At 54.1% G+C, this 19,919-nt stretch overlaps 3 protein-coding genes across 6 annotated transcripts in view; 2 read left to right on the forward strand and 1 right to left on the reverse strand.

The window, feature by feature from the left end:
* Nucleotides 1-1,089: 1,089 nt before the first annotated feature.
* LOC102694679 (volume-regulated anion channel subunit LRRC8D) lies at nucleotides 1,090-8,312 on the reverse strand. The gene is made up of 5 exons (XM_069195795.1): nucleotides 8,042-8,312; nucleotides 6,286-7,236; nucleotides 5,446-5,696; nucleotides 4,920-5,297; nucleotides 1,090-2,701 (listed from the first exon to the last, which is right to left on the reverse strand). Exons 2-5 carry the CDS (start codon nucleotides 7,231-7,233, stop codon nucleotides 1,621-1,623), a joined length of 2,658 nt encoding a protein of 885 aa, XP_069051896.1. The 5' UTR covers nucleotides 7,234-7,236; nucleotides 8,042-8,312; the 3' UTR covers nucleotides 1,090-1,620.
* A 3,569-nt stretch (nucleotides 8,313-11,881) lies between these two features.
* On the forward strand, nucleotides 11,882-14,685 carry LOC107077575 (uncharacterized). Its single transcript, XM_015348980.2, has 2 exons — nucleotides 11,882-12,002; nucleotides 12,656-14,685. The coding sequence occupies exons 1-2, from the start codon at nucleotides 11,897-11,899 to the stop codon at nucleotides 13,906-13,908; spliced, it is 1,359 nt and encodes a 452-aa protein (XP_015204466.2). The 5' UTR covers nucleotides 11,882-11,896; the 3' UTR covers nucleotides 13,909-14,685.
* Nucleotides 14,686-15,774: 1,089 nt separating this feature from the next.
* evi5l (ecotropic viral integration site 5 like) overlaps nucleotides 15,775-19,919 on the forward strand; it is a 42,971-nt gene continuing 38,826 nt past the window's right edge. For 3 of the 4 annotated variants that reach the window (XM_069195684.1, XM_069195685.1, XM_069195686.1), the window contains exon 1: nucleotides 15,787-16,087. The gene's annotated coding sequence lies outside the window, so the exon portion shown is untranslated. Of the gene's footprint in view, nucleotides 16,088-19,919 lie in introns of all 4 variants that reach the window. The other variant, XM_069195683.1, reaches the window with a different exon arrangement.

Below are 19,919 nucleotides of genomic sequence, written 5' to 3' on the forward strand. Positions count from 1 at the left end.
TGTCTGTGATGCACTCCTGGGGTGTATTTACTGTCTGTAATGCACTCCTGGGGTATATTTGCTGTCTGTGATGCACTCCTGGGGCATATTTACTGTCTGTGATGAACTCCTAGCTCTGACATGCTGTAGAACATACGGGGTGGAGACGCTGCCCCATCTTGACTGGGTGTTTACCTGCATTCCTGAGGTGAGAGCGGACTCCTGCCAGGGAGTCTGGATGTTTGGGGCTTGTCTGCAGGAGCACCCACATTCTCGCGGCCTGGCACCCTGCCCCCAGCTCCTCGCTAGTCGCTCTGTCTCCCAGCCCCAGCGGGACATGTCTGGATGTGCCAGGCTGTTTGGTACAGGGGGCACAGGCCTCAGGAACGCAAACTGAGAGCTGGGGGGCAGTGCTGAGGGCACAGGAGTAATGTCTGCCCGTCCCCGATAATCACAGGGTGTGTGCTTGAGTGTTTCACCTGTGTATGGGTTTTTCCCAGAGCACATGCTGACCTGAGAGGGAGAATATGTGTGTGAGCTCGCGTGTGCATTAGTCTGTTTGAGTGTGTGTAAATGTGCATTAGTGTGTTGATGTGTGTGCATTAGTGTGTTTATGAGTGTATGAGTGTGCATTAGTGTGTTTATAAGAGTGTGTGCATGTGTTTGACTGTGTGTGAGTGTGCATCAGTGTGTTTATAAGAGTGTGTGTATTAATGAGTGTGAGTGTGCATTAGTGTGTTTATAAGAATGTGTGTGTGTGCATAAGTGTGTTGATGTGTGCATTAGTGTGTGTGAGTATGCATTAGTGTATTTGTGAGAGTGTGTGTATAAGATGCCCACAGTGGGCTACAGGTTATAACCTAGTCCTAATTCATTGTTTATGTGTCTTGATTTTGCTGTGGTGAAGTGTCTGAGAGCTGATTACAGAGAAGATTACATCTGCTGTGCTCCAGTGCTGTGCTCCAATCTCGTGCTCTTGGTCAGAAATGAAATGTATTTTCCCTTAAAACACCCCTATTCCTGCTGGCTGCTGGGAGCTCCATTACCCAGATCCCGCACCAAGGACTCCCCAGATGACAAAGCCGATGAAAAAGCAGGTGTGAGCTGAAGAGGTTTATTAGGAAAGCGCCTCCTGTCCCTCACAGCCGGGGGGCGCTACAGTGCACACAGCTCTGACACACGCCTGAGGATTGTCAGTGAAGTTCAAGTGACCACGACTGAGCTAGTCCCGGTGTCTCCAGACTGCGGTGGGCAGGCCGATCAGGGCGGAGTCACTCCCGCTGTTTCCAGCACTGGGATTTCATTCTCACTCTGATCGGGATTAGCCCGGAGCTGCTGATTCCGGTGCTGCGGACGGACTCTGGAGAGACTCAGGGCGGGCTTTCCCTGGGGTGTCCACCTGGCAGTGCCCCTTCAAGTTACACACGATCCTCTCCGCAGCCGCGCCCAAATGGCAACACGACCTGGAGGCCGTGGAGCACGATGTGTACTGGGGACACCGGCCCAGTTCCCAGTCCCGCGGAGGGAGGGGGTGAACACGGTTTACACTCCGCACCTGCGCCAGTCCGCTGCGGGCTTCACATGACCTTTCACCTTTGACCTTCCTGCAGGCGGAAGAGAAGACCCGGGCCGGATCCGGACCTATATCTGCGACTCCAGCGCCCAGGAGGGGCTGAGCTCGGGGACGAGGACGGTGGCGGGCGGAGCCTCTGGCGTGCCGCTGGGGGCGCTCTCCGGCCTCTGGAGGGCGTCACGGACGCCGGGGGGTAGCGTGTCGAACAGCCAGTCCTCCACCAGCAGCCCCGCCCGCCTCAGGCTGGCGCAGCGGCCCAGCTCGGCCGGCAGCGCGTCCAGGCTGTTCCCGCGCAGGTCCAGGTGCGCCAGCCGGGCCAGGTGGCGCAGGCCGGGCGGCAGGGCGGCGAGGGCGTTGCGGGCGGCGCAGAGGCGGCGCAGGCGCAGGCAGCCGGAGAACAGCTCCGGGGGCAGCGACTCCAGCCTGTTCCCGCCCAGGTCCAGCTCGGAGAGCAGCGGCAGCCCGCCCACCTCTGCGGGCAGGGCCCCCAGCAGGTTGCCGGCCAGCTGCAGGCAGCGCAGCCGGCGCAGGGTGAAGAGGGCGGGGGGCAGCGCCTGCAGCCGGTTGTGGGACAGGTCCAGCAGCTCCAGGCCGCGCAGCAGGCCCACGGCGGGCGGCAGCGCCGGGATGCGGTTGCGGGCGAGCCTCAGCGCGGTCAGGCGGCGCAGCTGCGCCAGGCCCAGCAGCTCGTCCAGGCCGCGGAGGGCGTTGCCGGACAGGTCCAGGCTGTGCAGGCCGGTCAGCGAGAGCACGGCGGCGGGCACGTGCTCCAGCTCGCAGCGCCGCAGCGCCAGCTCCGCCAGCCCGCTACCCAGCCTGCGCAGGCCGCCCAGCGCCAGCAGCCGCGTGCCCTCGTTGTGGACCTCCAGCCGGGCCAGGCTGCCCGCCAGCTCGCCCAGCTCCCCCGGCACCCGCCGCAGGCCGCCCCGCAGCGACAGCATGCGCAGCTGGCGCAGCTCGCGCAGGCAGCCCAGCCCGCCGGCCAGCCCGCCCGCCAGGTGCAGCTCGCGCAGGCCGCGCAGGGCGTAGGCCCAGCCCGGGATCTCCGCCGCCTCGGCCACGCGCAGGTGCAGCGACTCCAGGCGGTCCCGCAGGACGCGCAGCGACTCCGGGTCCAGCCGGGCGGGGCAGTGGTACAGGTGCAGCTCTCTGGGGGGAGAGAGCGGAACACCAGCAGTTATCCTGGTTATCACACGCTCACACACTCTTTCACACTCTCACTGACACACTCATACTCTCTCACACTCTCATACACTCAAACACAATCACACTCACTCATACTCACTCACACTCTCACTGACTCACACACTCACACGCACACATGCATACTCACACACACTTTCACTCTTACACACTCTTTCTCGCACAATGTTTTACTAACACACACACAATCACACTCACACACTCACACTCACTCTCACACTCACTCAGTCCCGTACCGGAGTGCGGTCATGCGGGACACCTGTGCGGTCAGCCTGGTCTCGGGGATCAGCTCCAGCTTCAGCACCTCCAGCTCACGGGACACACACTCTCACACACTCTCACACACTCTCACACTCACTCACACTCACTCACACTCACTCACACTCACACACTCTCACACTCTCTCAGTCCCATACCGGAGTGCGGTCATGCTGGACACCTGTGCGGTCAGCCTGGCCTCGGGGATCAGCTCCAGCTTCAGCACCTCCAGCTCACAGGACACACACTCTCACACTCACTCACACTCACACACTCTCACACACACTCACACACTCTCACACTCACTCAGTCCCGTACCGGAGTGCGGTCATGCTGGACACCTGTGCGGTCAGCCTGGCCTCGGGGATCAGCTCCAGCTTCAGCACTTCCAGCTCACAGGACACACACTCTCACACTCACTCACACTCACTCACACTCACTCACACTCACACTCACTCACACTCACACACTCTCTCACTCACTCACACTCACTCACACTCACTCACACTCACACTCACTCACACACACACACTCACTCACACTCACTCTCTCAGTCCCGTACCGGAGTGCGGTCATGCGGGACACCTGTGCGGTCAGCCTGGCCTCGGGGATCAGCTCCAGCTTCAGCACCTCCAGCTCACAGGACACACACTCTCACACTCACTCACACTCACTCACACTCTCACACTCACACTCACTCACACACACTCACACACTCTCACACTCTCTCAGTCCCGTACCGGAGTGCGGTCATGCGGGACACCTGTGCGGTCAGCCTGGCCTCGGGGATCAGCTCCAGCTTCAGCACCTCCAGCTCACAGGACACACACTCTCACACTCACTCACACTCACTCACACTCTCACACTCACACTCACTCACACACACTCACACACACTCACACACTCTCACACACTCTCACACTCTCTCAGTCCCGTACCGGAGTGCGGTCATGCGGGACACCTGTGCGGTCAGCCTGGCCTCGGGGATCAGCTCCAGCTTCAGCACCTCCAGCTCACGGGACACACACTCTCACACACTCTCACACACTCTCACACTCACTCACACTCACTCACACTCACTCACACTCACACACTCTCACACTCTCTCAGTCCCGTACCGGAGTGCGGTCATGCGGGACACCTGTGCGGTCAGCCTGGCCTCGGGGATCAGCTCCAGCTTCAGCACCTCCAGCTCACAGGACACACAGTCTCTCACTCACTCACACTCACACACTCTCACACACTCTCACACACTCTCACACTCACTCACACTCACTCACACTCACTCACACTCACACACTCTCACACTCTCTCAGTCCTGTACCGGAGTGCGGTCATGCTGGACACCTGTGCGGTCAGCCTGGCCTCGGGGATCAGCTCCAGCTTCAGCACCTCCAGCTCACAGGACACACACTCTCACACTCACTCACACTCACACACTCTCACACACACTCACACACTCTCACACTCACTCAGTCCCGTACCGGAGTGCGGTCATGCTGGACACCTGTGCGGTCAGCCTGGCCTCGGGGATCAGCTCCAGCTTCAGCACTTCCAGCTCACAGGACACACACTCTCACACTCACTCACACTCACTCACACTCACTCACACTCACACTCACTCACACTCACACACTCTCTCACTCACTCACACTCACTCACACTCACTCACACTCACACTCACTCACACACACACACTCACTCACACTCACTCTCTCAGTCCCGTACCGGAGTGCGGTCATGCGGGACACCTGTGCGGTCAGCCTGGCCTCGGGGATCAGCTCCAGCTTCAGCACCTCCAGCTCACAGGACACACACTCTCACACTCACTCACACTCACTCACACTCTCACACTCACACTCACTCACACACACTCACACACTCTCACACTCTCTCAGTCCCGTACCGGAGTGCGGTCATGCGGGACACCTGTGCGGTCAGCCTGGCCTCGGGGATCAGCTCCAGCTTCAGCACCTCCAGCTGGCCCAGGGAGAAGAGGGCAGGTGGCAGGCGGGGCAGGCCACACAGGTGCAGCTGGGTGCGGCCGCGGTGGTCCCGGGTCACCAGGCCCCGCAGCCTCTCCGCACCCCACTGCTGCTCCAGGCTCTCCTCCAGCAGCCGCGTCTCGCTGCCGGGCGACAGGAAGACGGCCAGCCGCTGGCCGGGCAGCGGGTCGTACTGGTCAGCCAGGTGCAGCAGGAAGGCAAAGTCGTTCCTCACGTCCGGCACGTCGCGGATCGAGCTCTCCTCACGCACGCGCTGGAAAGAGTACTCCCGCAGGGACCTGCAGCGGGACAGCGGCACCGCAGACTGGACTGATTACCAGACTGGACTGAGCCCACACTGGACTGATCCACACTGGACTGAGCCCACAGTGGACAGAGAGACAGACAGACAGACTAACAGAGACATAGAGACACACTGGGACAGACCTGCGGAATATCCAGCAGAGAGTGTAGAGCCCCAGCAGCCCGTACAGCCACACCAGGGCCAGGTAGGACAGCAGCAGCTTGCGCAGGACGCTGGCCAGGTCGTGCGTGCAGCGGAAGGCGCTGTAGCCCGTCAGCGCGTGGATCTGCGGCCGACACTCGTGAGTGAAGGAGATGGAGCCCAGCAGGGGAGAGGTGTAGCTCACGATCAGCACAAACTTCACAACCTTGAACACCGTCTGAGCCACATACACCTCGGGAGACACAGCACCACAGTACAGAGCTCAGCAAGTAGTAATACCACGTGCAGTCAGGTCAGCATTAAATAGTGCACTACAGCACCGTGCGTCACAATGTAGTACACTACAACACAGTGTAACACAATATAGTACACAATAATGCAGTGCCACACGGAGCAATTTAACACAGGGCAATACAATATGGTATGCTATAGCACTGTGCAGTTTAGCACGGTGCAATTTAGCGCACTGCAATCCAATATAATACACTGTAGCACAGTGAAATTTAGTACAGCACAATACAATATGGTGCACTATAACACAGTGCAATTCAATATTGAGCACTATTGCACAGTGCAATTTAGTACACTGTAGTGTGGTGCAGTTTAACAAAATGGAATACAATATAGTACACTATAGCACAGTGCAATTTAGAACAGCACCATACCACATGGTATGCTATTGCACAGTACAATTTAGCACAGTGCAATTCAATATGATGCACTGTAGTGCAATTTGAAACACAATGCAGTACAATGTCGTACACTCTAGCACAGTGTAGCACTGTAGAGCAGAATGAGCAGAGCAGGGAGAAGACACTGACCTTGTACACCAGGTCGCCCTCCTCGCTGTGCGCCCGGAACCTGCGCACCCTCTCGAACAGCGCGCGGGCCGTCTCCCCATCGCTGCGCTCCAGGCTGGGCGGGGGGCCGGCGGAGGGCGTGGCGTCGGCGGGGGGGGGCGCGAGGGACAGCCGGGGGGAGCAGGAGGAGGAGAAGGAGCAGAGGGAGGCCGTGGAGGAGAGAGAGAGGGAGGACGAGGACAGGGGCTGGGGGTGCAGGGACGGGGACGGGGACGGGGGAGGGACGGGGGCTGCGGCGGGCTGCGCGCTCCCCTCCCGGCCCAGCAGGGGGCTGTCGGTCCCGGAGTCCAGGCTGGGCCGTCCCGCGAGGGAGTTGAGCCGGAGCCGCGTCCCCTCGGCCCTGGTCTGGGTGGAGTCCTGCCAGGCCGTGTGCGACAGCGCGCGGGACGTCCAGGGGGACTCGAAGCACTTCCCCAGCACGGCGATGAAGTGCTCGATCCTGGCCGAGGTCTTGGGGTACTTGAACCAGAAGCTGCCGCTGGCCAGCAGAGCCAGGGAGTGCAGCAGAGCCACGTAGGGGAAGAAGCGGGAGTACCAGGGCAGGGCGTGGTGGTAGCACACCTGGCTGATGTACACGTACTGCTGGTAGTCGAGGTGGGTGCGGCGCCCCCTGGGGGTAGGGTGGGGTACTGCAGGGGAGGTCTGGGGATGGGAGTTGGAATTGGAGGGCTCCTGGCGAGCGCGGGGGGGCTCCTGACTGGGCTGGGACCCGTTGCCCGGAGCCTGGGAGGGGGGGTCGGAGGGCAGACACACCACCTGGTCGCGGGACAGCAGCAGGGTGCCCGCCAGCACGGACACCATGAGCATCAGCAGGACCAGGTACTCCATGAAGACGTCCCACCAGGGCTTCAGGATCTTGTAGCTGCTCTGCCTCTCGCTGAGGGAGGCCAGCTCTGTCAGAGTGAACATCGTCTGCGGCAGAGAGAGGGAGAGGAGGGCTCTGATTAGTCACTGCTGCCCCTATTGTAACAGGACTGTTCTACTGCACTGGGACTGTAGCTCCTATTGTAACAGGACAGTTCTACTGCACTGGGACTGTAGCCCCTATTGTAACAGGACCGTTCTACTGCACTGGGACTGTAGCCCCTATTGTAACGGGACCGTTCTACTGCACTGGGACTGTAGCCCCTATTGTAACGGGACCGTTCTACTGCACTGGGACTGTAGCCCCTATTGTAACGGGACCGTCCTACTGCACTGGGACTGTAGCCCCTATTGTAACGGGACTGTCCTACTGCACTGGGACTGTAGCCCCTATTGTAACGGGACTGTCCTACTGCACTGGGACTGTAGCTCCTATTGTAACAGGACTGTTCTACTGCACTGGGACTGTAGCCCCTGTTGTAACAGGACTGTTCTACTGCACTGGGACTGTAGCCCCTGTTGTAACAGGACTGTTCTATTGTGGAATGATTGTAGCCCCTAATTTAACAGGACTGTACCACATACTATATAGTATATACAGGACTATATACTACATCCATCCATTTTCTAACAGCTTCTTCCAATTCAAAGTCCTGGCAAGCAACATAACCCACCAGCATGTCTTTGTTTTTGCAAACAAGAGAGACCATACAGACTCCACACAGACAGCAGGTTCAGCACAGACCCAGGGCACCAGCACTACAAGGCAGCAGCGCTAACCGCTGCGCCACAGCGCCGCCCATAATTTACTACATTGTTAATGAAAGAGTTTTTGCGTGTAAAAGAAACGTACCTTTGAAATTTCTCGCGGCGATTCCTCGCAAAGTTTTCTCCGAAGTCGGGAGCTTTCTCCGCCCGTGCGATCCGCTGCTCTTCCACTGGAGGTTCCTGTGGGGGGCCTGCGCGCGACCCTGGGAAAGGGGAAAGCACGCGTGATTGGGGGCCCCCAGAGCGGTTGTCATAGCGACGCGATGCTGAAACAGAGCAGGACCAAATTAGCACCGCAGACACGTAGCCTCGTCCGGCGGCAGACCTCGCCGTCCCGTCCCGCTCCTGTCTTCGGGGCTGATTTATTAACTGCAGACGTTCCACCGAGTATTCGTGCTCCTGAGTTGTTAAAGCCATGACGAGATTTTATTTCCACGCGTTTCACTTCTTCGCCTTCTTTCGCTGTCGTCGTGATCATTTCAGGGAAAGTTGAACAGGATCGTCCCCTCGGACTGACTTTTTCAGTGCGGAATCGCCACGGGAGGTCCAGTACCTGAGATCCGCCACACGGGGTCACCCTTTTCTCTCCCACGCGCCCAGGCGGCACGTGAATCGCACGACGCACTGTCCTATCTAATACTTAATAGTAATAATTGCTTACACTTATATAGCGCTTTTCTGGACACTAGACTCAAAGCACTTTACAGGTACTAGGGATCCCCTCCACCACCACCAATGTGCAGCCCCACCTGGATGATGCGACGGCAGCCATAGTGCGCCAGTGCCCTCACCACACACCAGCTCTCAGTGGGGAGGAGGAGAGTGATGAAGCCAATTCAGAGATGGGGGTTATAAGGTGGCCATGACTGGTAAGGGCCAATGGGAGATTTGACCAGGACACTGGGGTTACACCCCTACTCTTTTTGAGAAACACCCTGGGATTTTTAATGACCACAGAGAGTCAGGACCTCGGTTTTACGTCTCATCCGAAGGACGGCGCCTGTTTATAGTATAGTGTCCCCGTCACTATACTGGGGCATTAGGACCCACATGGACCTCAGGGTGAGCGCCCCCTGCTGGCCCCACTAACACCTCTTCCAGCAGCAACCTTAGTTTTTCCCAGGAGGTCTCCCATCCAGGTACTGACCAGGCTCACACCTGCTGAGCTCCAGTACACTACTTAACCCCCCCAGGCTCTAGCAGCACGGCCAATCACGCCGTTAGAGAGCAATTAAACACCTGTATTTCTGGATCACAGTCCCACTGGGGGCCATAACCCACTAGTGCATGTGGTCACCATCCAAACTGTGCAACGTGGTGGAGGCTTTTATGGGGTGTAGAGAAACTAGTACGTTAATTATGGGTGTGAGTATGAATTAGCTGGATAATTATTAATTACCTGGTCCCCACCAGCTTACCGGGTCAGAGGCTGCTATTTCCATGGCAACCCCAGCGGCGGAGGGTCCTGTTGCTGGTGGGATTTACAGACAGGTGGGACTGAAAGACCACAGGACAGGTGCTGATGCTGATGTCTCTCCCTGCCCTTTCTTTCTCTCTGACTCCTCTCGGACTACCCTACTGCCAGGGTACCCAGTCTCCAACTGGGGAGGTTTTCCTCTGTCCTGGGGGACCAGGTGGGGACAGGGGGTGCTGGGGTCTGGGGTTAGGCAGGGGATCGTCGGGGAGTCAGATATACCGTATATCACAGGCCAGTGATCTCCAGTGCTGATGTGATCATGCTGTGGCCTGCTCTTTCCTGGCCACAGAGTTTCTGGAACTCGAGTTCTTGCAAAACTCTGTGGCTGATTTGCATGAACGTGCACAAAATTAAGACCACAGAGCTTAATATAGAGCTCAATATATAAAATTGAGAAGTGAAATTCTCAATTTTGTAAATAAATTTACAGAAACGTGAGCAAGACTTCCCACAAAAACATGCACATCAGCTGCAGTTCATCAAAGAGTCAAAGTGGCAAATATATTCTCTTAGTGCATGTGCAGCACACTGACACAGCCCAGTCACAGGCTCTAGACTCTTCTAGTCCCTGTGGAGTCCAGGACACTGACACAGCCCAGTCACAGGCTCTATACTCTTCTAGTCCCTGTGGAGTCCAGGACACTGACACAGCCCAGTCACAGGACTCTGGACTCTTCTAGTCCCTGTGGAGTCCAGGACACTGACACAGCCCAGTCACAGGGCTCTGGACTCTTCTAGTCCCTGTGGAGTCCAGGACACTGACACAGCCCAGTCACAGGCTCTAGACTCTTCTAGTCCCTGTGGAGTCCAGGACACTGACACAGCCCAGTCACAGGACTCTGGATTCTAGTCCCTGTGGAGTCCAGGACACTGACACAGCCCAGTCACAGGACTCTGGACTCTTCTAGTCCCTGTGGAGTCCAGGACACTGACACAGCCCAGTCACAGGGCTCTGGACTCTTCTAGTCCCTGTGGAGTCCAGGACACTGACACAGCCCAGTCACAGGGCTCTGGACTCTTCTAGTCCCTGTGGAGTCCAGGACACTGACACAGCCCAGTCACAGGGCTCTGGCCTCTTCTAGTCCCTGGGGAGTCCAGGACACTGACACAGCCCAGTCACAGGGCTCTGGACTCTTCTAGTCCCTGTGGAGTCCAGGACACTGACACAGCCCAGTCACAGGCTCTAGACTCTTCTAGTCCCTGTGGAGTCCAGGACACTGACACAGCCCAGTCACAGGACTCTGGACTCTTCTAGTCCCTGTGGAGTCCAGGACACTGACACAGCCCAGTCACAGGGCTCTGGACTCTTCTAGTCCCTGTGGAGTCCAGGACACTGACACAGCCCAGTCACAGGGCTCTGGACTCTTCTAGTCCCTGTGGAGTCCAGGACACTGACACAGCCCAGTCACAGGGCTCTGGACTCTTCTAGTCCCTGTGGAGTCCAGGACACTGACACGGCCCAGTCACAGGGCTCTGGACTCTTCTAGTCCCTGTGGAGTCCAGGACACTGACACGGCCCAGTCACAGGGCTCTGGACTCTTCTAGTCCCTGTGGAGTCCAGGACACTGACACGGCCCAGTCACAGGGCTCTGGACTCTTCTAGTCCCTGTGGAGTCCAGGACACTGACACGGCCCAGTCACAGGGCTCTGGACTCTTCTAGTCCCTGTGGAGTCCAGGACACTGACACGGCCCAGTCACAGAGCTCGAGAGTTTTTTACCATGATGTCATTGGACGTTAGTGCACTCTTCAGGGAACATGTCAGAGCTGTGAGGATCAAAGATCTCTCCTCTCTCCCTGTTGATCCACTCTTCCCCACCCCCACAGCCACGATCTTTCTGATCTCCCAGTCTGCATCCTCACAGAGGGGTCTGGGAACTCCAACTGCAGGAAGACATCAGAAACCAGAATTATCCTTCCAGTTGGGTCCCGTCCTCCCGTTTCTCTCACTGACAGCCTCAACTCTTCTAAATCCTTCCTATTCCTCGGCCCTCTCCTCCTGTCCTCCCCGAGACACTCATTCTCCCCTCTTCATGCCCGTTTGCCCACGTGCCCCCCTCCCCACCCCTCCTGACCTGCTCTGTCTCGTGCTCCTCTCTCCCTCACACCTGAAGAGCACTCCACAGCCAGGATGTGCTATTTCTATGGGACAAATCCTTATCTGTTCCTTTACCGCACTCTACTATGCTTCACCATTGTGGACCCCTGGGGACTGAGGGCACCCCCAGCCAGCGGCTCCAGTCTCCTCATCCTTCATTCACATTCTGCACGTTCGACAGACCTTCTGGAGCCCAGGGGACACAGCTAAAGAGCCTTGAAGAGGAGAAAAGAGCAGCTCAGCAGTGAGGAATTTTTAGCAGTGATGATGTGGCTGAGTGAAGTAACTCTGCTGTTCCGGGCGGGTCTGCCAGACTTCTGTTTCTGTTCCTGGAAGCCCCCCCTCAGATGGACAGGGGTTTTCCGCATGTTCTGGGGCTCCAGGAGCATATATATCCAGCGACCCAGGCGCCCAGCGAGACTGAGGGAGCAGAGCCGGACCCACTGGATTCTTCAGCACACCACTGACGCAGGTAACCGCTTGGGCTTAATAAGGGTGTGTTCTGGGTGTTGTGAGCTGAGGCAGCAGCCCAGGACACTTCAGAGGGCACCGGGGGCTCCAGGAGAGACAACCGGCCAGCAGGGGGCAGTGCCAGCAGCCCAGGGCACTTCGCAGGGCACCGGGGGCTCCAGAAGAGATACCCAGTCAGCAGGGGGCAGTACCAGCAGGCCAGGGCAAATCCCAGGGCACCGGGGGCTCCAGGAGAGACAACCGGCCAGCAGGGGGCAGTGCCAGCAGCCCAGGGCACTTCGCAGGGCACCGGGGGCTCCAGGAGAGATACCCGACTAGTAGGGGGCAGTGCCAGCAGCCCAGGGCACTTCGCAGGGCACCGGGGGCTCCAGGAGAGATACCCAGTCAGCAGGGGGCAGTACCAGCAGCCCAGGGCACTTCACAGGGCACTGGGGGGTCCAGGAGATACCCGACTAGTAGGGGGCAGTGCCAGCAGCCCAGGGCACTTCACAGGGCACCGGGGGCTCCAGAAGAGATACCCAGCCAGTAGAAGGCTGGCAAAAGAGGAGAGGCTCCGCAGGGCAGGGGCACAGACATCTTGCTCGTTTCTTACTGTGCTGGCAGTGCCGACGTGCCCAGGTGGGCTGACCTGTTACTCTGCTGTATTCTGCACAGGCTCGGGTACGATGATGTGGGCTTTCTTGGCACTGTGCTTCCTGCTGTGCCATTCTGCCCAGGGGGCAGCGAGCGCAGGAGAGCAGAGGGCCCTGGGGCAGAGGGACAACAGCCCAGAGGCGCAGGAGGGGCACGGCTGCAGTTCCACGCTGGCAGAGGTGCTGGGGCAGCTGCTGAGGCAGTGCCTGGCCTGGAAGGGAGGCTGGGCGGAGCTGACCTGCGACCCCACCGAGATGGGGTTCCACGGCTTCACCCCGGAGCCGAACTCCAGCAGCTCCTTCCCCTGGTACAGCTTCCTGGTCCAGAACCGCATCCGCTACTACCACCTGCGCAAGGCCAACGCCAGCCTGTCCAAGTTCGAGCTGTCGCCGGACGACCGCCACACGCTGGTGGGCCTGTCCCTGCTGCGCCCCGCCAACGCCTCCTCTTCCTCCTCGCCCAAGGTAGGCTCAGTCTTCCTCTCGGACCCGTGCAGCGACTGGGGCACCGTGCCCATCCCGGCCGCCGCCCTGCAGCCCCTGCGCGGCCTCCCGCCGGCCCGGTTCCAGAGCGCCCTCTCCAGGCTGCAGGCGGAAGCGCAGCGCCCCCGCCGCACCAAGCGCTGCCTGCTGTGCAAGATCCTGCCGCTCATCTACGTGAAAAGCAGCGACCAGCACGACGGCAGGGCGGTGGTCCACTGGCAGAACATCCACGATTCGGACGAGTACAGCCGCGTGGCGCTGTACCCCAACGCGGACTCCTCGCCCTGGGGCTTCCTGACCAAGGCGAACGCGGAGGGGGTGACGGACGGGTATCTGCGCACCCGTGTCCCGGTGCACCCCAACATGGAGGCGCGCTTCTACCTGGACCCGCTGCTGGTGCTGCTGGAGCGGAAGAGCAAGGGCTACCACCTGTCCTGCTACGAGGACCCCACTTACGTCAGCATGTCCATGAGGCTGCAGCTGGTGGCCCAGCATGGGCAGGCCTGCGCCCGCGTCTTCATCGACGTCTCCCAGCACCCCAACTGGCGCAACGAGGTCTACTACTGGTGGGTGGGCTTCTACAGCAGCCGGAACAGGGCCGCCAACGAGCACCAGGAGTACCAGTGGGTGACCAAGGCCTCCTACGTTACCTCCGTCTTCCTGGACGAGGAAATTTTCGGGGTGTACGACGTGGGCTGTGGGGGCCACATTGGCCCCCGGATGAATGTGCGCATCTTTGGGAGCCGAGATTACTCCAGAGAGAGGGCCCGCACCCCAGAATGGGACTGCTGAGAGAGCCCCGCCGACGCACAGAAATCCCACCGCTGACTCACTAATGCACAGAAATCCCATAGCTGACCCACTAATGCACACTCTCACTGGTATACTTACAGAAACACAAACTGACACACTAGTGCACACACACTCACTGGCATACTTACAGAAACACAAACTGACACACTAGTGCACACACACTCACTGGTATACTTACAGAAACACAAACTAACACACTAGTGCACACACACTCACTGGTATACTTACAGAAACACAAACTGACACACTAGTGCACACACTCACACTGGTATACTTACAGAAACACAAACTGACACACTAGTGCACACATGCTCACTGGCATACTTACAGAAACACAAACTGACACAGACACACGGACACACTAGGATACCCAGAGTTTCCTGCCTTATTTCTTAAAATAATAATAATAATAATAATAATAATAATAATAATAATAATAATAATAATAATAATAATAATTGCTTACACTTATATAGCACTTTTCTGGACACTCCACTCAAATAAATCATGCCCGACAATCTCTGACCAGAGACCAGACCATGACCAGAAAGAGAAACTGTCACCCCATTGATGTCACTCTGAGCACTGTTACTAACACAGTATGATTTTTGTATGATTTGTATGATTTGTATGATTAGACAGACAGCCTTTCTGTAACATCAAGTCCTGGGTTTCTCAGATACAACTGATGAACTGGCTCCGCGAGCTCTGTACTGCTTTGTTGATTTCTAAATAAATATAACATATTACACTCTCTGCTGGCTGTTTATGTAGAATTATTTCTGCGTTGTGTTTCACAACACCTACAGCCTGTACTGAATTTACTGTGAGCTGGATTAGTTATTAACTGTTATTATAATCGGACTCCATTTACACTGATGGAGCAGTCTGAGACTCTCCAGACTGGACTGAACTGACTGTACTGTGAGCTGGATTAGTTACTAACTGAGATTATAATCAGACCCACACTGACTCTGACAGAGCAGTCTGAGACTCTCCAGGCTGGGCTGGACTGGACTGACTTTACTGTGAGCTTTATTAGTCATTAACTGAGACCAAAATTATATTTAGACATACTGTATACTGTATATTTTCCAATTTTTATATTTTGTCAAATCTATAACGACATACGTATTTTTGTCATTAATGTAGTCAGGTTTACCATGTTCTAATTTGAAACATGGAAAACAGGTCATGATAGGAGATGAACGTGGAAATATACGAGAACGTAATTATTCAGCGAAGAATCACTTTCTGATATCTTACGTCCTGTCCCCAAAATGTCGCATACAACACAGAGCGTGTCCGTGTGTCGATTCCTGCAAAATCACGATTCCTACGGCTGCGACATATGCCTGTTAGTAGTGTGAATTTTGAAGTGAGACGATGCGAAAGGGGTACTTCGTATCTCTAAAATACTAGGGCCAGACGCAGAATCAATCCTTATTTAAAGATAGACGCGTCGCCATTGTAAAAAAAACCTATTTTGTCGCCTGGCTGTAGAATAAAAACTTCCTGCTATTGGCTAATACTTTTGTCTATCAATTGCTTTCCTGCTGTCTATTTGTCAAAGCCTTTTCAGTCAAGAAAATAGTTTTTTATGATTGGTGGACTTCACCTCCGGGAGGCTGGATCAAAATACTTTGAGTCGCAGCAACACGCAGGATTATCTGCAATATGATTGGAGCAATGTCCTGCCTCTTAAGCGAAAATGATTTTCTATTGGTTAATATTCAAATCAATCAATAGTGTAACTCGTCTATCAGCCAACGCCAAGGGGCGGGTCAGATAATATTATTGGATATCAGTCCGTCTAGGGGCGTGTCAGTGGGCAGTTCGACCTCGCGTGGGCGTCGCCTCGAGGTCTCCTTGAGGAAGCTCGAGCGAACTGACAGCTTGAGGTTTTTTTTTTTCAATTTAACGAAGTGACCGCCTTCGGGCGCCGCTTCATAATAACAACAACAATAATTATTATTTTTATTGTGAAACGCTAGTAGTTGTAATTCATATATTTTCTTTCCAAGGCCGTGTTTTCTTGTCCTCACGTATTTTATGCGCGCACGGCGAACCGCAGCTTCTCGGCGATGCCCGCCGCTCTCAGGCGAGGTCCGTGTGTCTGAGCTGGCAGACTCGCCCGCCCACGGCAGCCCGGCTTCAGGTGTGTTACTGCTCCGTTTCCTCGGTTTTCCGGCTGTCGGGACGGCGGTTTGTGTGAGGGAGGGTGGGCGGGTGTGTGCGGATGGCTGTGGGCTCCGAACAAAGCGAGGCGGCGGGCGGAGTTGTGCTTTTATAGGGACGAACACCGGTTCGTTTGTGTGTGTGTGTTCCGACACAACACACACACCCCTGCGCTGGGTACGACACACACATACACCCCCCACCCCTACACGGGATACAGCTGGGTAGAGGCAGAGTTGGGGTGACACACAGAGATATTGGGTATATAAGCCAGTCTAATATCTGTACATACTGTCAGAGACACAGAGTTGGGGTGACACACAGAGATATTGGGTAAATAAGCCAGTCTAATATCTGTACATACTGTCAGAGACACAGAGTTGGGGTGACACACAGAGATATTGGGTTAATATGCCAGTCTAATATCTGTACATACTGTCAGAGACACAGAGTTGGGGTGACACACAGAGATATTGGGTAAATATGCCAGTGTAATATCTGTACATACTGTCAGAGACCCAGAGTTGGGGTGACACTCAGAGATATTGGGTATATAAGCCAGTCTAATATCTGTACATACTGTCAGAGACACAGAGTTGGGGTGACACACAGAGATATTGGGTATATAAGCCAGTCTAATATCTGTACATACTGTCAGAGACACAGAGTTGGGGTGACACACAGAGATATTGGGTATATAAGCCAGTCTAATATCTGTACATACTGTCAGAGACACAGAGTTGGGGTGACACACAGAGATATTGGGTATATAAGCCAGTCTAATATCTGTGCATACTGTCAGAGACAGAGTTGGGGTGACACACAGAGATATTGGGTTAATATGCCAGTCTAATATCTGTACATACTGTCAGAGACACAGAGTTGGGGTGACACACAGAGATATTGGGTTAATATGCCAGTCTAATATCTGTGCATACTGTCAGAGACACAGAGTTGGGGTGACACATAGATATATTGGGTTAATATGCCAGTCTAATATCTGTACATACTGTCAGAGACACAGAGTTGGGGTGACACACAGAGATATTGGGTTAATATGCCAGTCTAATATCTGTACATACTGTCAGAGACACAGAGTTGGGGTGACACACAGAGATATTGGGTATATATGCCAGTCTAATATCTGTACATACTGTCAGAGACACAGAGTTGGGGTGACACTCAGAGATATTGGGAATATAAGCCAGTCTAATATCTGTACATACTGTCAGAGACACAGAGTTGGGGTGACACTCAGAGATATTGGGAATATAAGCCAGTCTAATATCTGTACATACTGTCAGAGACACAGAGTTGGGGTGACACTCAGAGATATTGGGTATATAAGCCAGTCTAATATCTGTACATACTGTCAGAGACACAGAGTTGGGGTGACACACAGATATATTGGGTATATAAGCCAGTCTAATATCTGTACATACTGTCAGAGACACAGAGTTGGGGTGACACTCAGAGATATTGGGTTAATATGCCCGTCTAATATCTGTACATACTGTCAGAGACACAGAGCTGGGGTGACACACAGATATATTGGGTAAATATGACTGTCTTATATCTGTACATACTGTCAGAGACACAGAGTTGGGGTGACACACAGAGATATTGGGTAAATATGCCAGTCTAATATCTGTGCATACTGTCAGAGACAGAGTTGGGGTGACACACAGAGATATTGGGTTAATATGCCAGTCTAATATCTGTACATACTGTCAGAGACACAGAGTTGGGGTGACACACAAAGATATTGGGTTAATATGCCAGTCTAATATCTGTACATACTGTCAGAGACACAGAGTTGGGGTGACACACAGAGATATTGGGTTAATATGCCCGTCTAATATCTGTACATACTGTCAGAGACACAGAGTTGGGGTGACACACAGATATATTGGGTATATAAGCCAGTCTAATATCTGTACATACTGTCAGAGACACAGAGTTGGGGTGACACTCAGAGATATTGGGAATATAAGACAGTCTAATATCTGTACATACTGTCAGAGACACAGAGTTGGGGTGACACACAAAGATATTGGGTTAATATGCCAGTCTAATATCTGTACATACTGTCAGAGACACAGAGTTGGGGTGACACACAGAGATATTGGGTTAATATGCCCGTCTAATATCTGTACATACTGTCAGAGACACAGAGTTGGGGTGACACACAGATATATTGGGTATATAAGCCAGTCTAATATCTGTACATACTGTCAGAGACACAGAGTTGGGGTGACACACAAAGATATTGGGTTAATATGCCAGTCTAATATCTGTACATACTGTCAGAGACACAGAGTTGGGGTGACACACAGAGATATTGGGTTAATATCCCCGTCTAATATCTGTACATACTGTCAGAGACACAGAGTTGGGGTGACACACAGATATATTGGGTATATAAGCCAGTCTAATATCTGTGCATACTGTCAGAGACACAGAGTTGGGGTGACACACAGAGATATTGGGTAAATATGCCAGTCTTGTATCTGTACATACTGTCAGAGACACAGAGTTGGGGTGACACTCAGAGATATTGGGTATATAAGCCAGTCTAATATCTGTACATACTGTCAGAGACACAGAGTTGGGGTGACACACAGAGATATTGGGTTAATATGCCAGTCTAATATCTGTGCATACTGTCAGAGACAGAGTTGGGGTGACACACAGAGATATTGGGTTAATATGCCAGTCTAATATCTGTGCATACTGTCAGAGACAGAGTTGGGGTGACACACAGAGATATTGGGTTAATATGCCAGTCTAATATCTGTACATACTGTCAGAGACACAGAGTTGGGGTGACACACAGAGATATTGGGTTAATATACCAGTCTAATATCTGTACATACTGTCAGAGACACAGAGTTGGGGTGACAGAGATATTGGGTTCATATGCCAGTCTAATATCTGTACATACTGTCAGAGACACAGAGTTGGGGTGACACTCAGAGATATTGGGTATATAAGCCAGTCTAATATCTGTACATACTGTCAGAGACACAGAGTTGGGGTGACACACAGAGATATTGGGTATATAAGCCAGTCTTATATCTGTGCATACTGTCAGAGACACAGAGTTGGGGTGACACACATATATATTGGGTAAATATGCCTGAATTCCTGGCTATTGAGGGAGAGAGCAGATGGCTATTCTTCAATGGCTTTCATGAAACCGATTCAAACAAAGATGTCTGAAAGTGCTTTGAAAGAGAGAAGAAGGGAGAAAGGGCAGGAAGACAGAGATGAGGAGTAGATATGGGAGAGATGGGGGTAAGAAGACAGAGATAGGGGACTGGAAGGGAGAGATGGGGGGGGTAGAGAGGAGTTAGATGGGGGGCGGATTTAGAGGGGAGAGATGGGGGCTGAAGGGATGATTAGAAAGATGGGAGACCAGGGGACAGGCAGGACAATACTGTTTCAATAATTGCTGCGTGTGCCACTATGTGCTATGTGTGCCAGGAGCCAGGGCTGTGTGGGGACTCACAGGGGAAGAACAGCAAGCAGGCAGACTCCCCAACAATGACAGTATTGTACACAAACCCTGGCGGATTCAGAGATTGAAAAGGAAAACCCATCTATCTGAGGCCTGCATTATTGAAAGAGCACCTAGACTGGACAGTTAGTCTGGTGGCTCACAAACTGTAGGGTGGAATGACAATGAAGAAAATTGGAATGCTTTTATTTTTTTCTCAACTTCCTGTGTTCTGTATTAGGGAGCCCTGAGTCAGTAGTCTGTATTGGTTGCCCTGTATCAGGGAGCCCTGTGTCAGTATTCTGTACTGTGA

Source organism: Lepisosteus oculatus, chromosome 11 (genome assembly GCF_040954835.1).
Source record: "Lepisosteus oculatus isolate fLepOcu1 chromosome 11, fLepOcu1.hap2, whole genome shotgun sequence".
NCBI classification, from domain to species: Eukaryota; Metazoa; Chordata; class Actinopteri; order Semionotiformes; family Lepisosteidae; genus Lepisosteus; species Lepisosteus oculatus.

Excerpts from the sequence above, each read along its gene's own strand:
- LOC102694679 (XM_069195795.1), bottom strand. The coding sequence starts at position 7,233 with ATGTTCACTCTGACAGAGCTGGCCTCCCTCAGCGAGAGGCAGAGCAGC. Across the intron at positions 5,697-6,285 it reads AGGGCGACCTGGTGTACAAG|GTGTATGTGGCTCAGACGGT; the intron begins GTCAGTGTCTTC and ends GTGTCTCCCGAG. Across the intron at positions 2,702-4,919 it reads TCCCGCATGACCGCACTCCG|AGAGCTGCACCTGTACCACT; the intron begins GTACGGGACTGA and ends CTCTCCCCCCAG.
- LOC107077575 (XM_015348980.2), top strand. The coding sequence starts at position 11,897 with ATGTTCTGGGGCTCCAGGAGCATATATATCCAGCGACCCAGGCGCCCA. Across the intron at positions 12,003-12,655 it reads TCAGCACACCACTGACGCAG|GCTCGGGTACGATGATGTGG; the intron begins GTAACCGCTTGG and ends TATTCTGCACAG.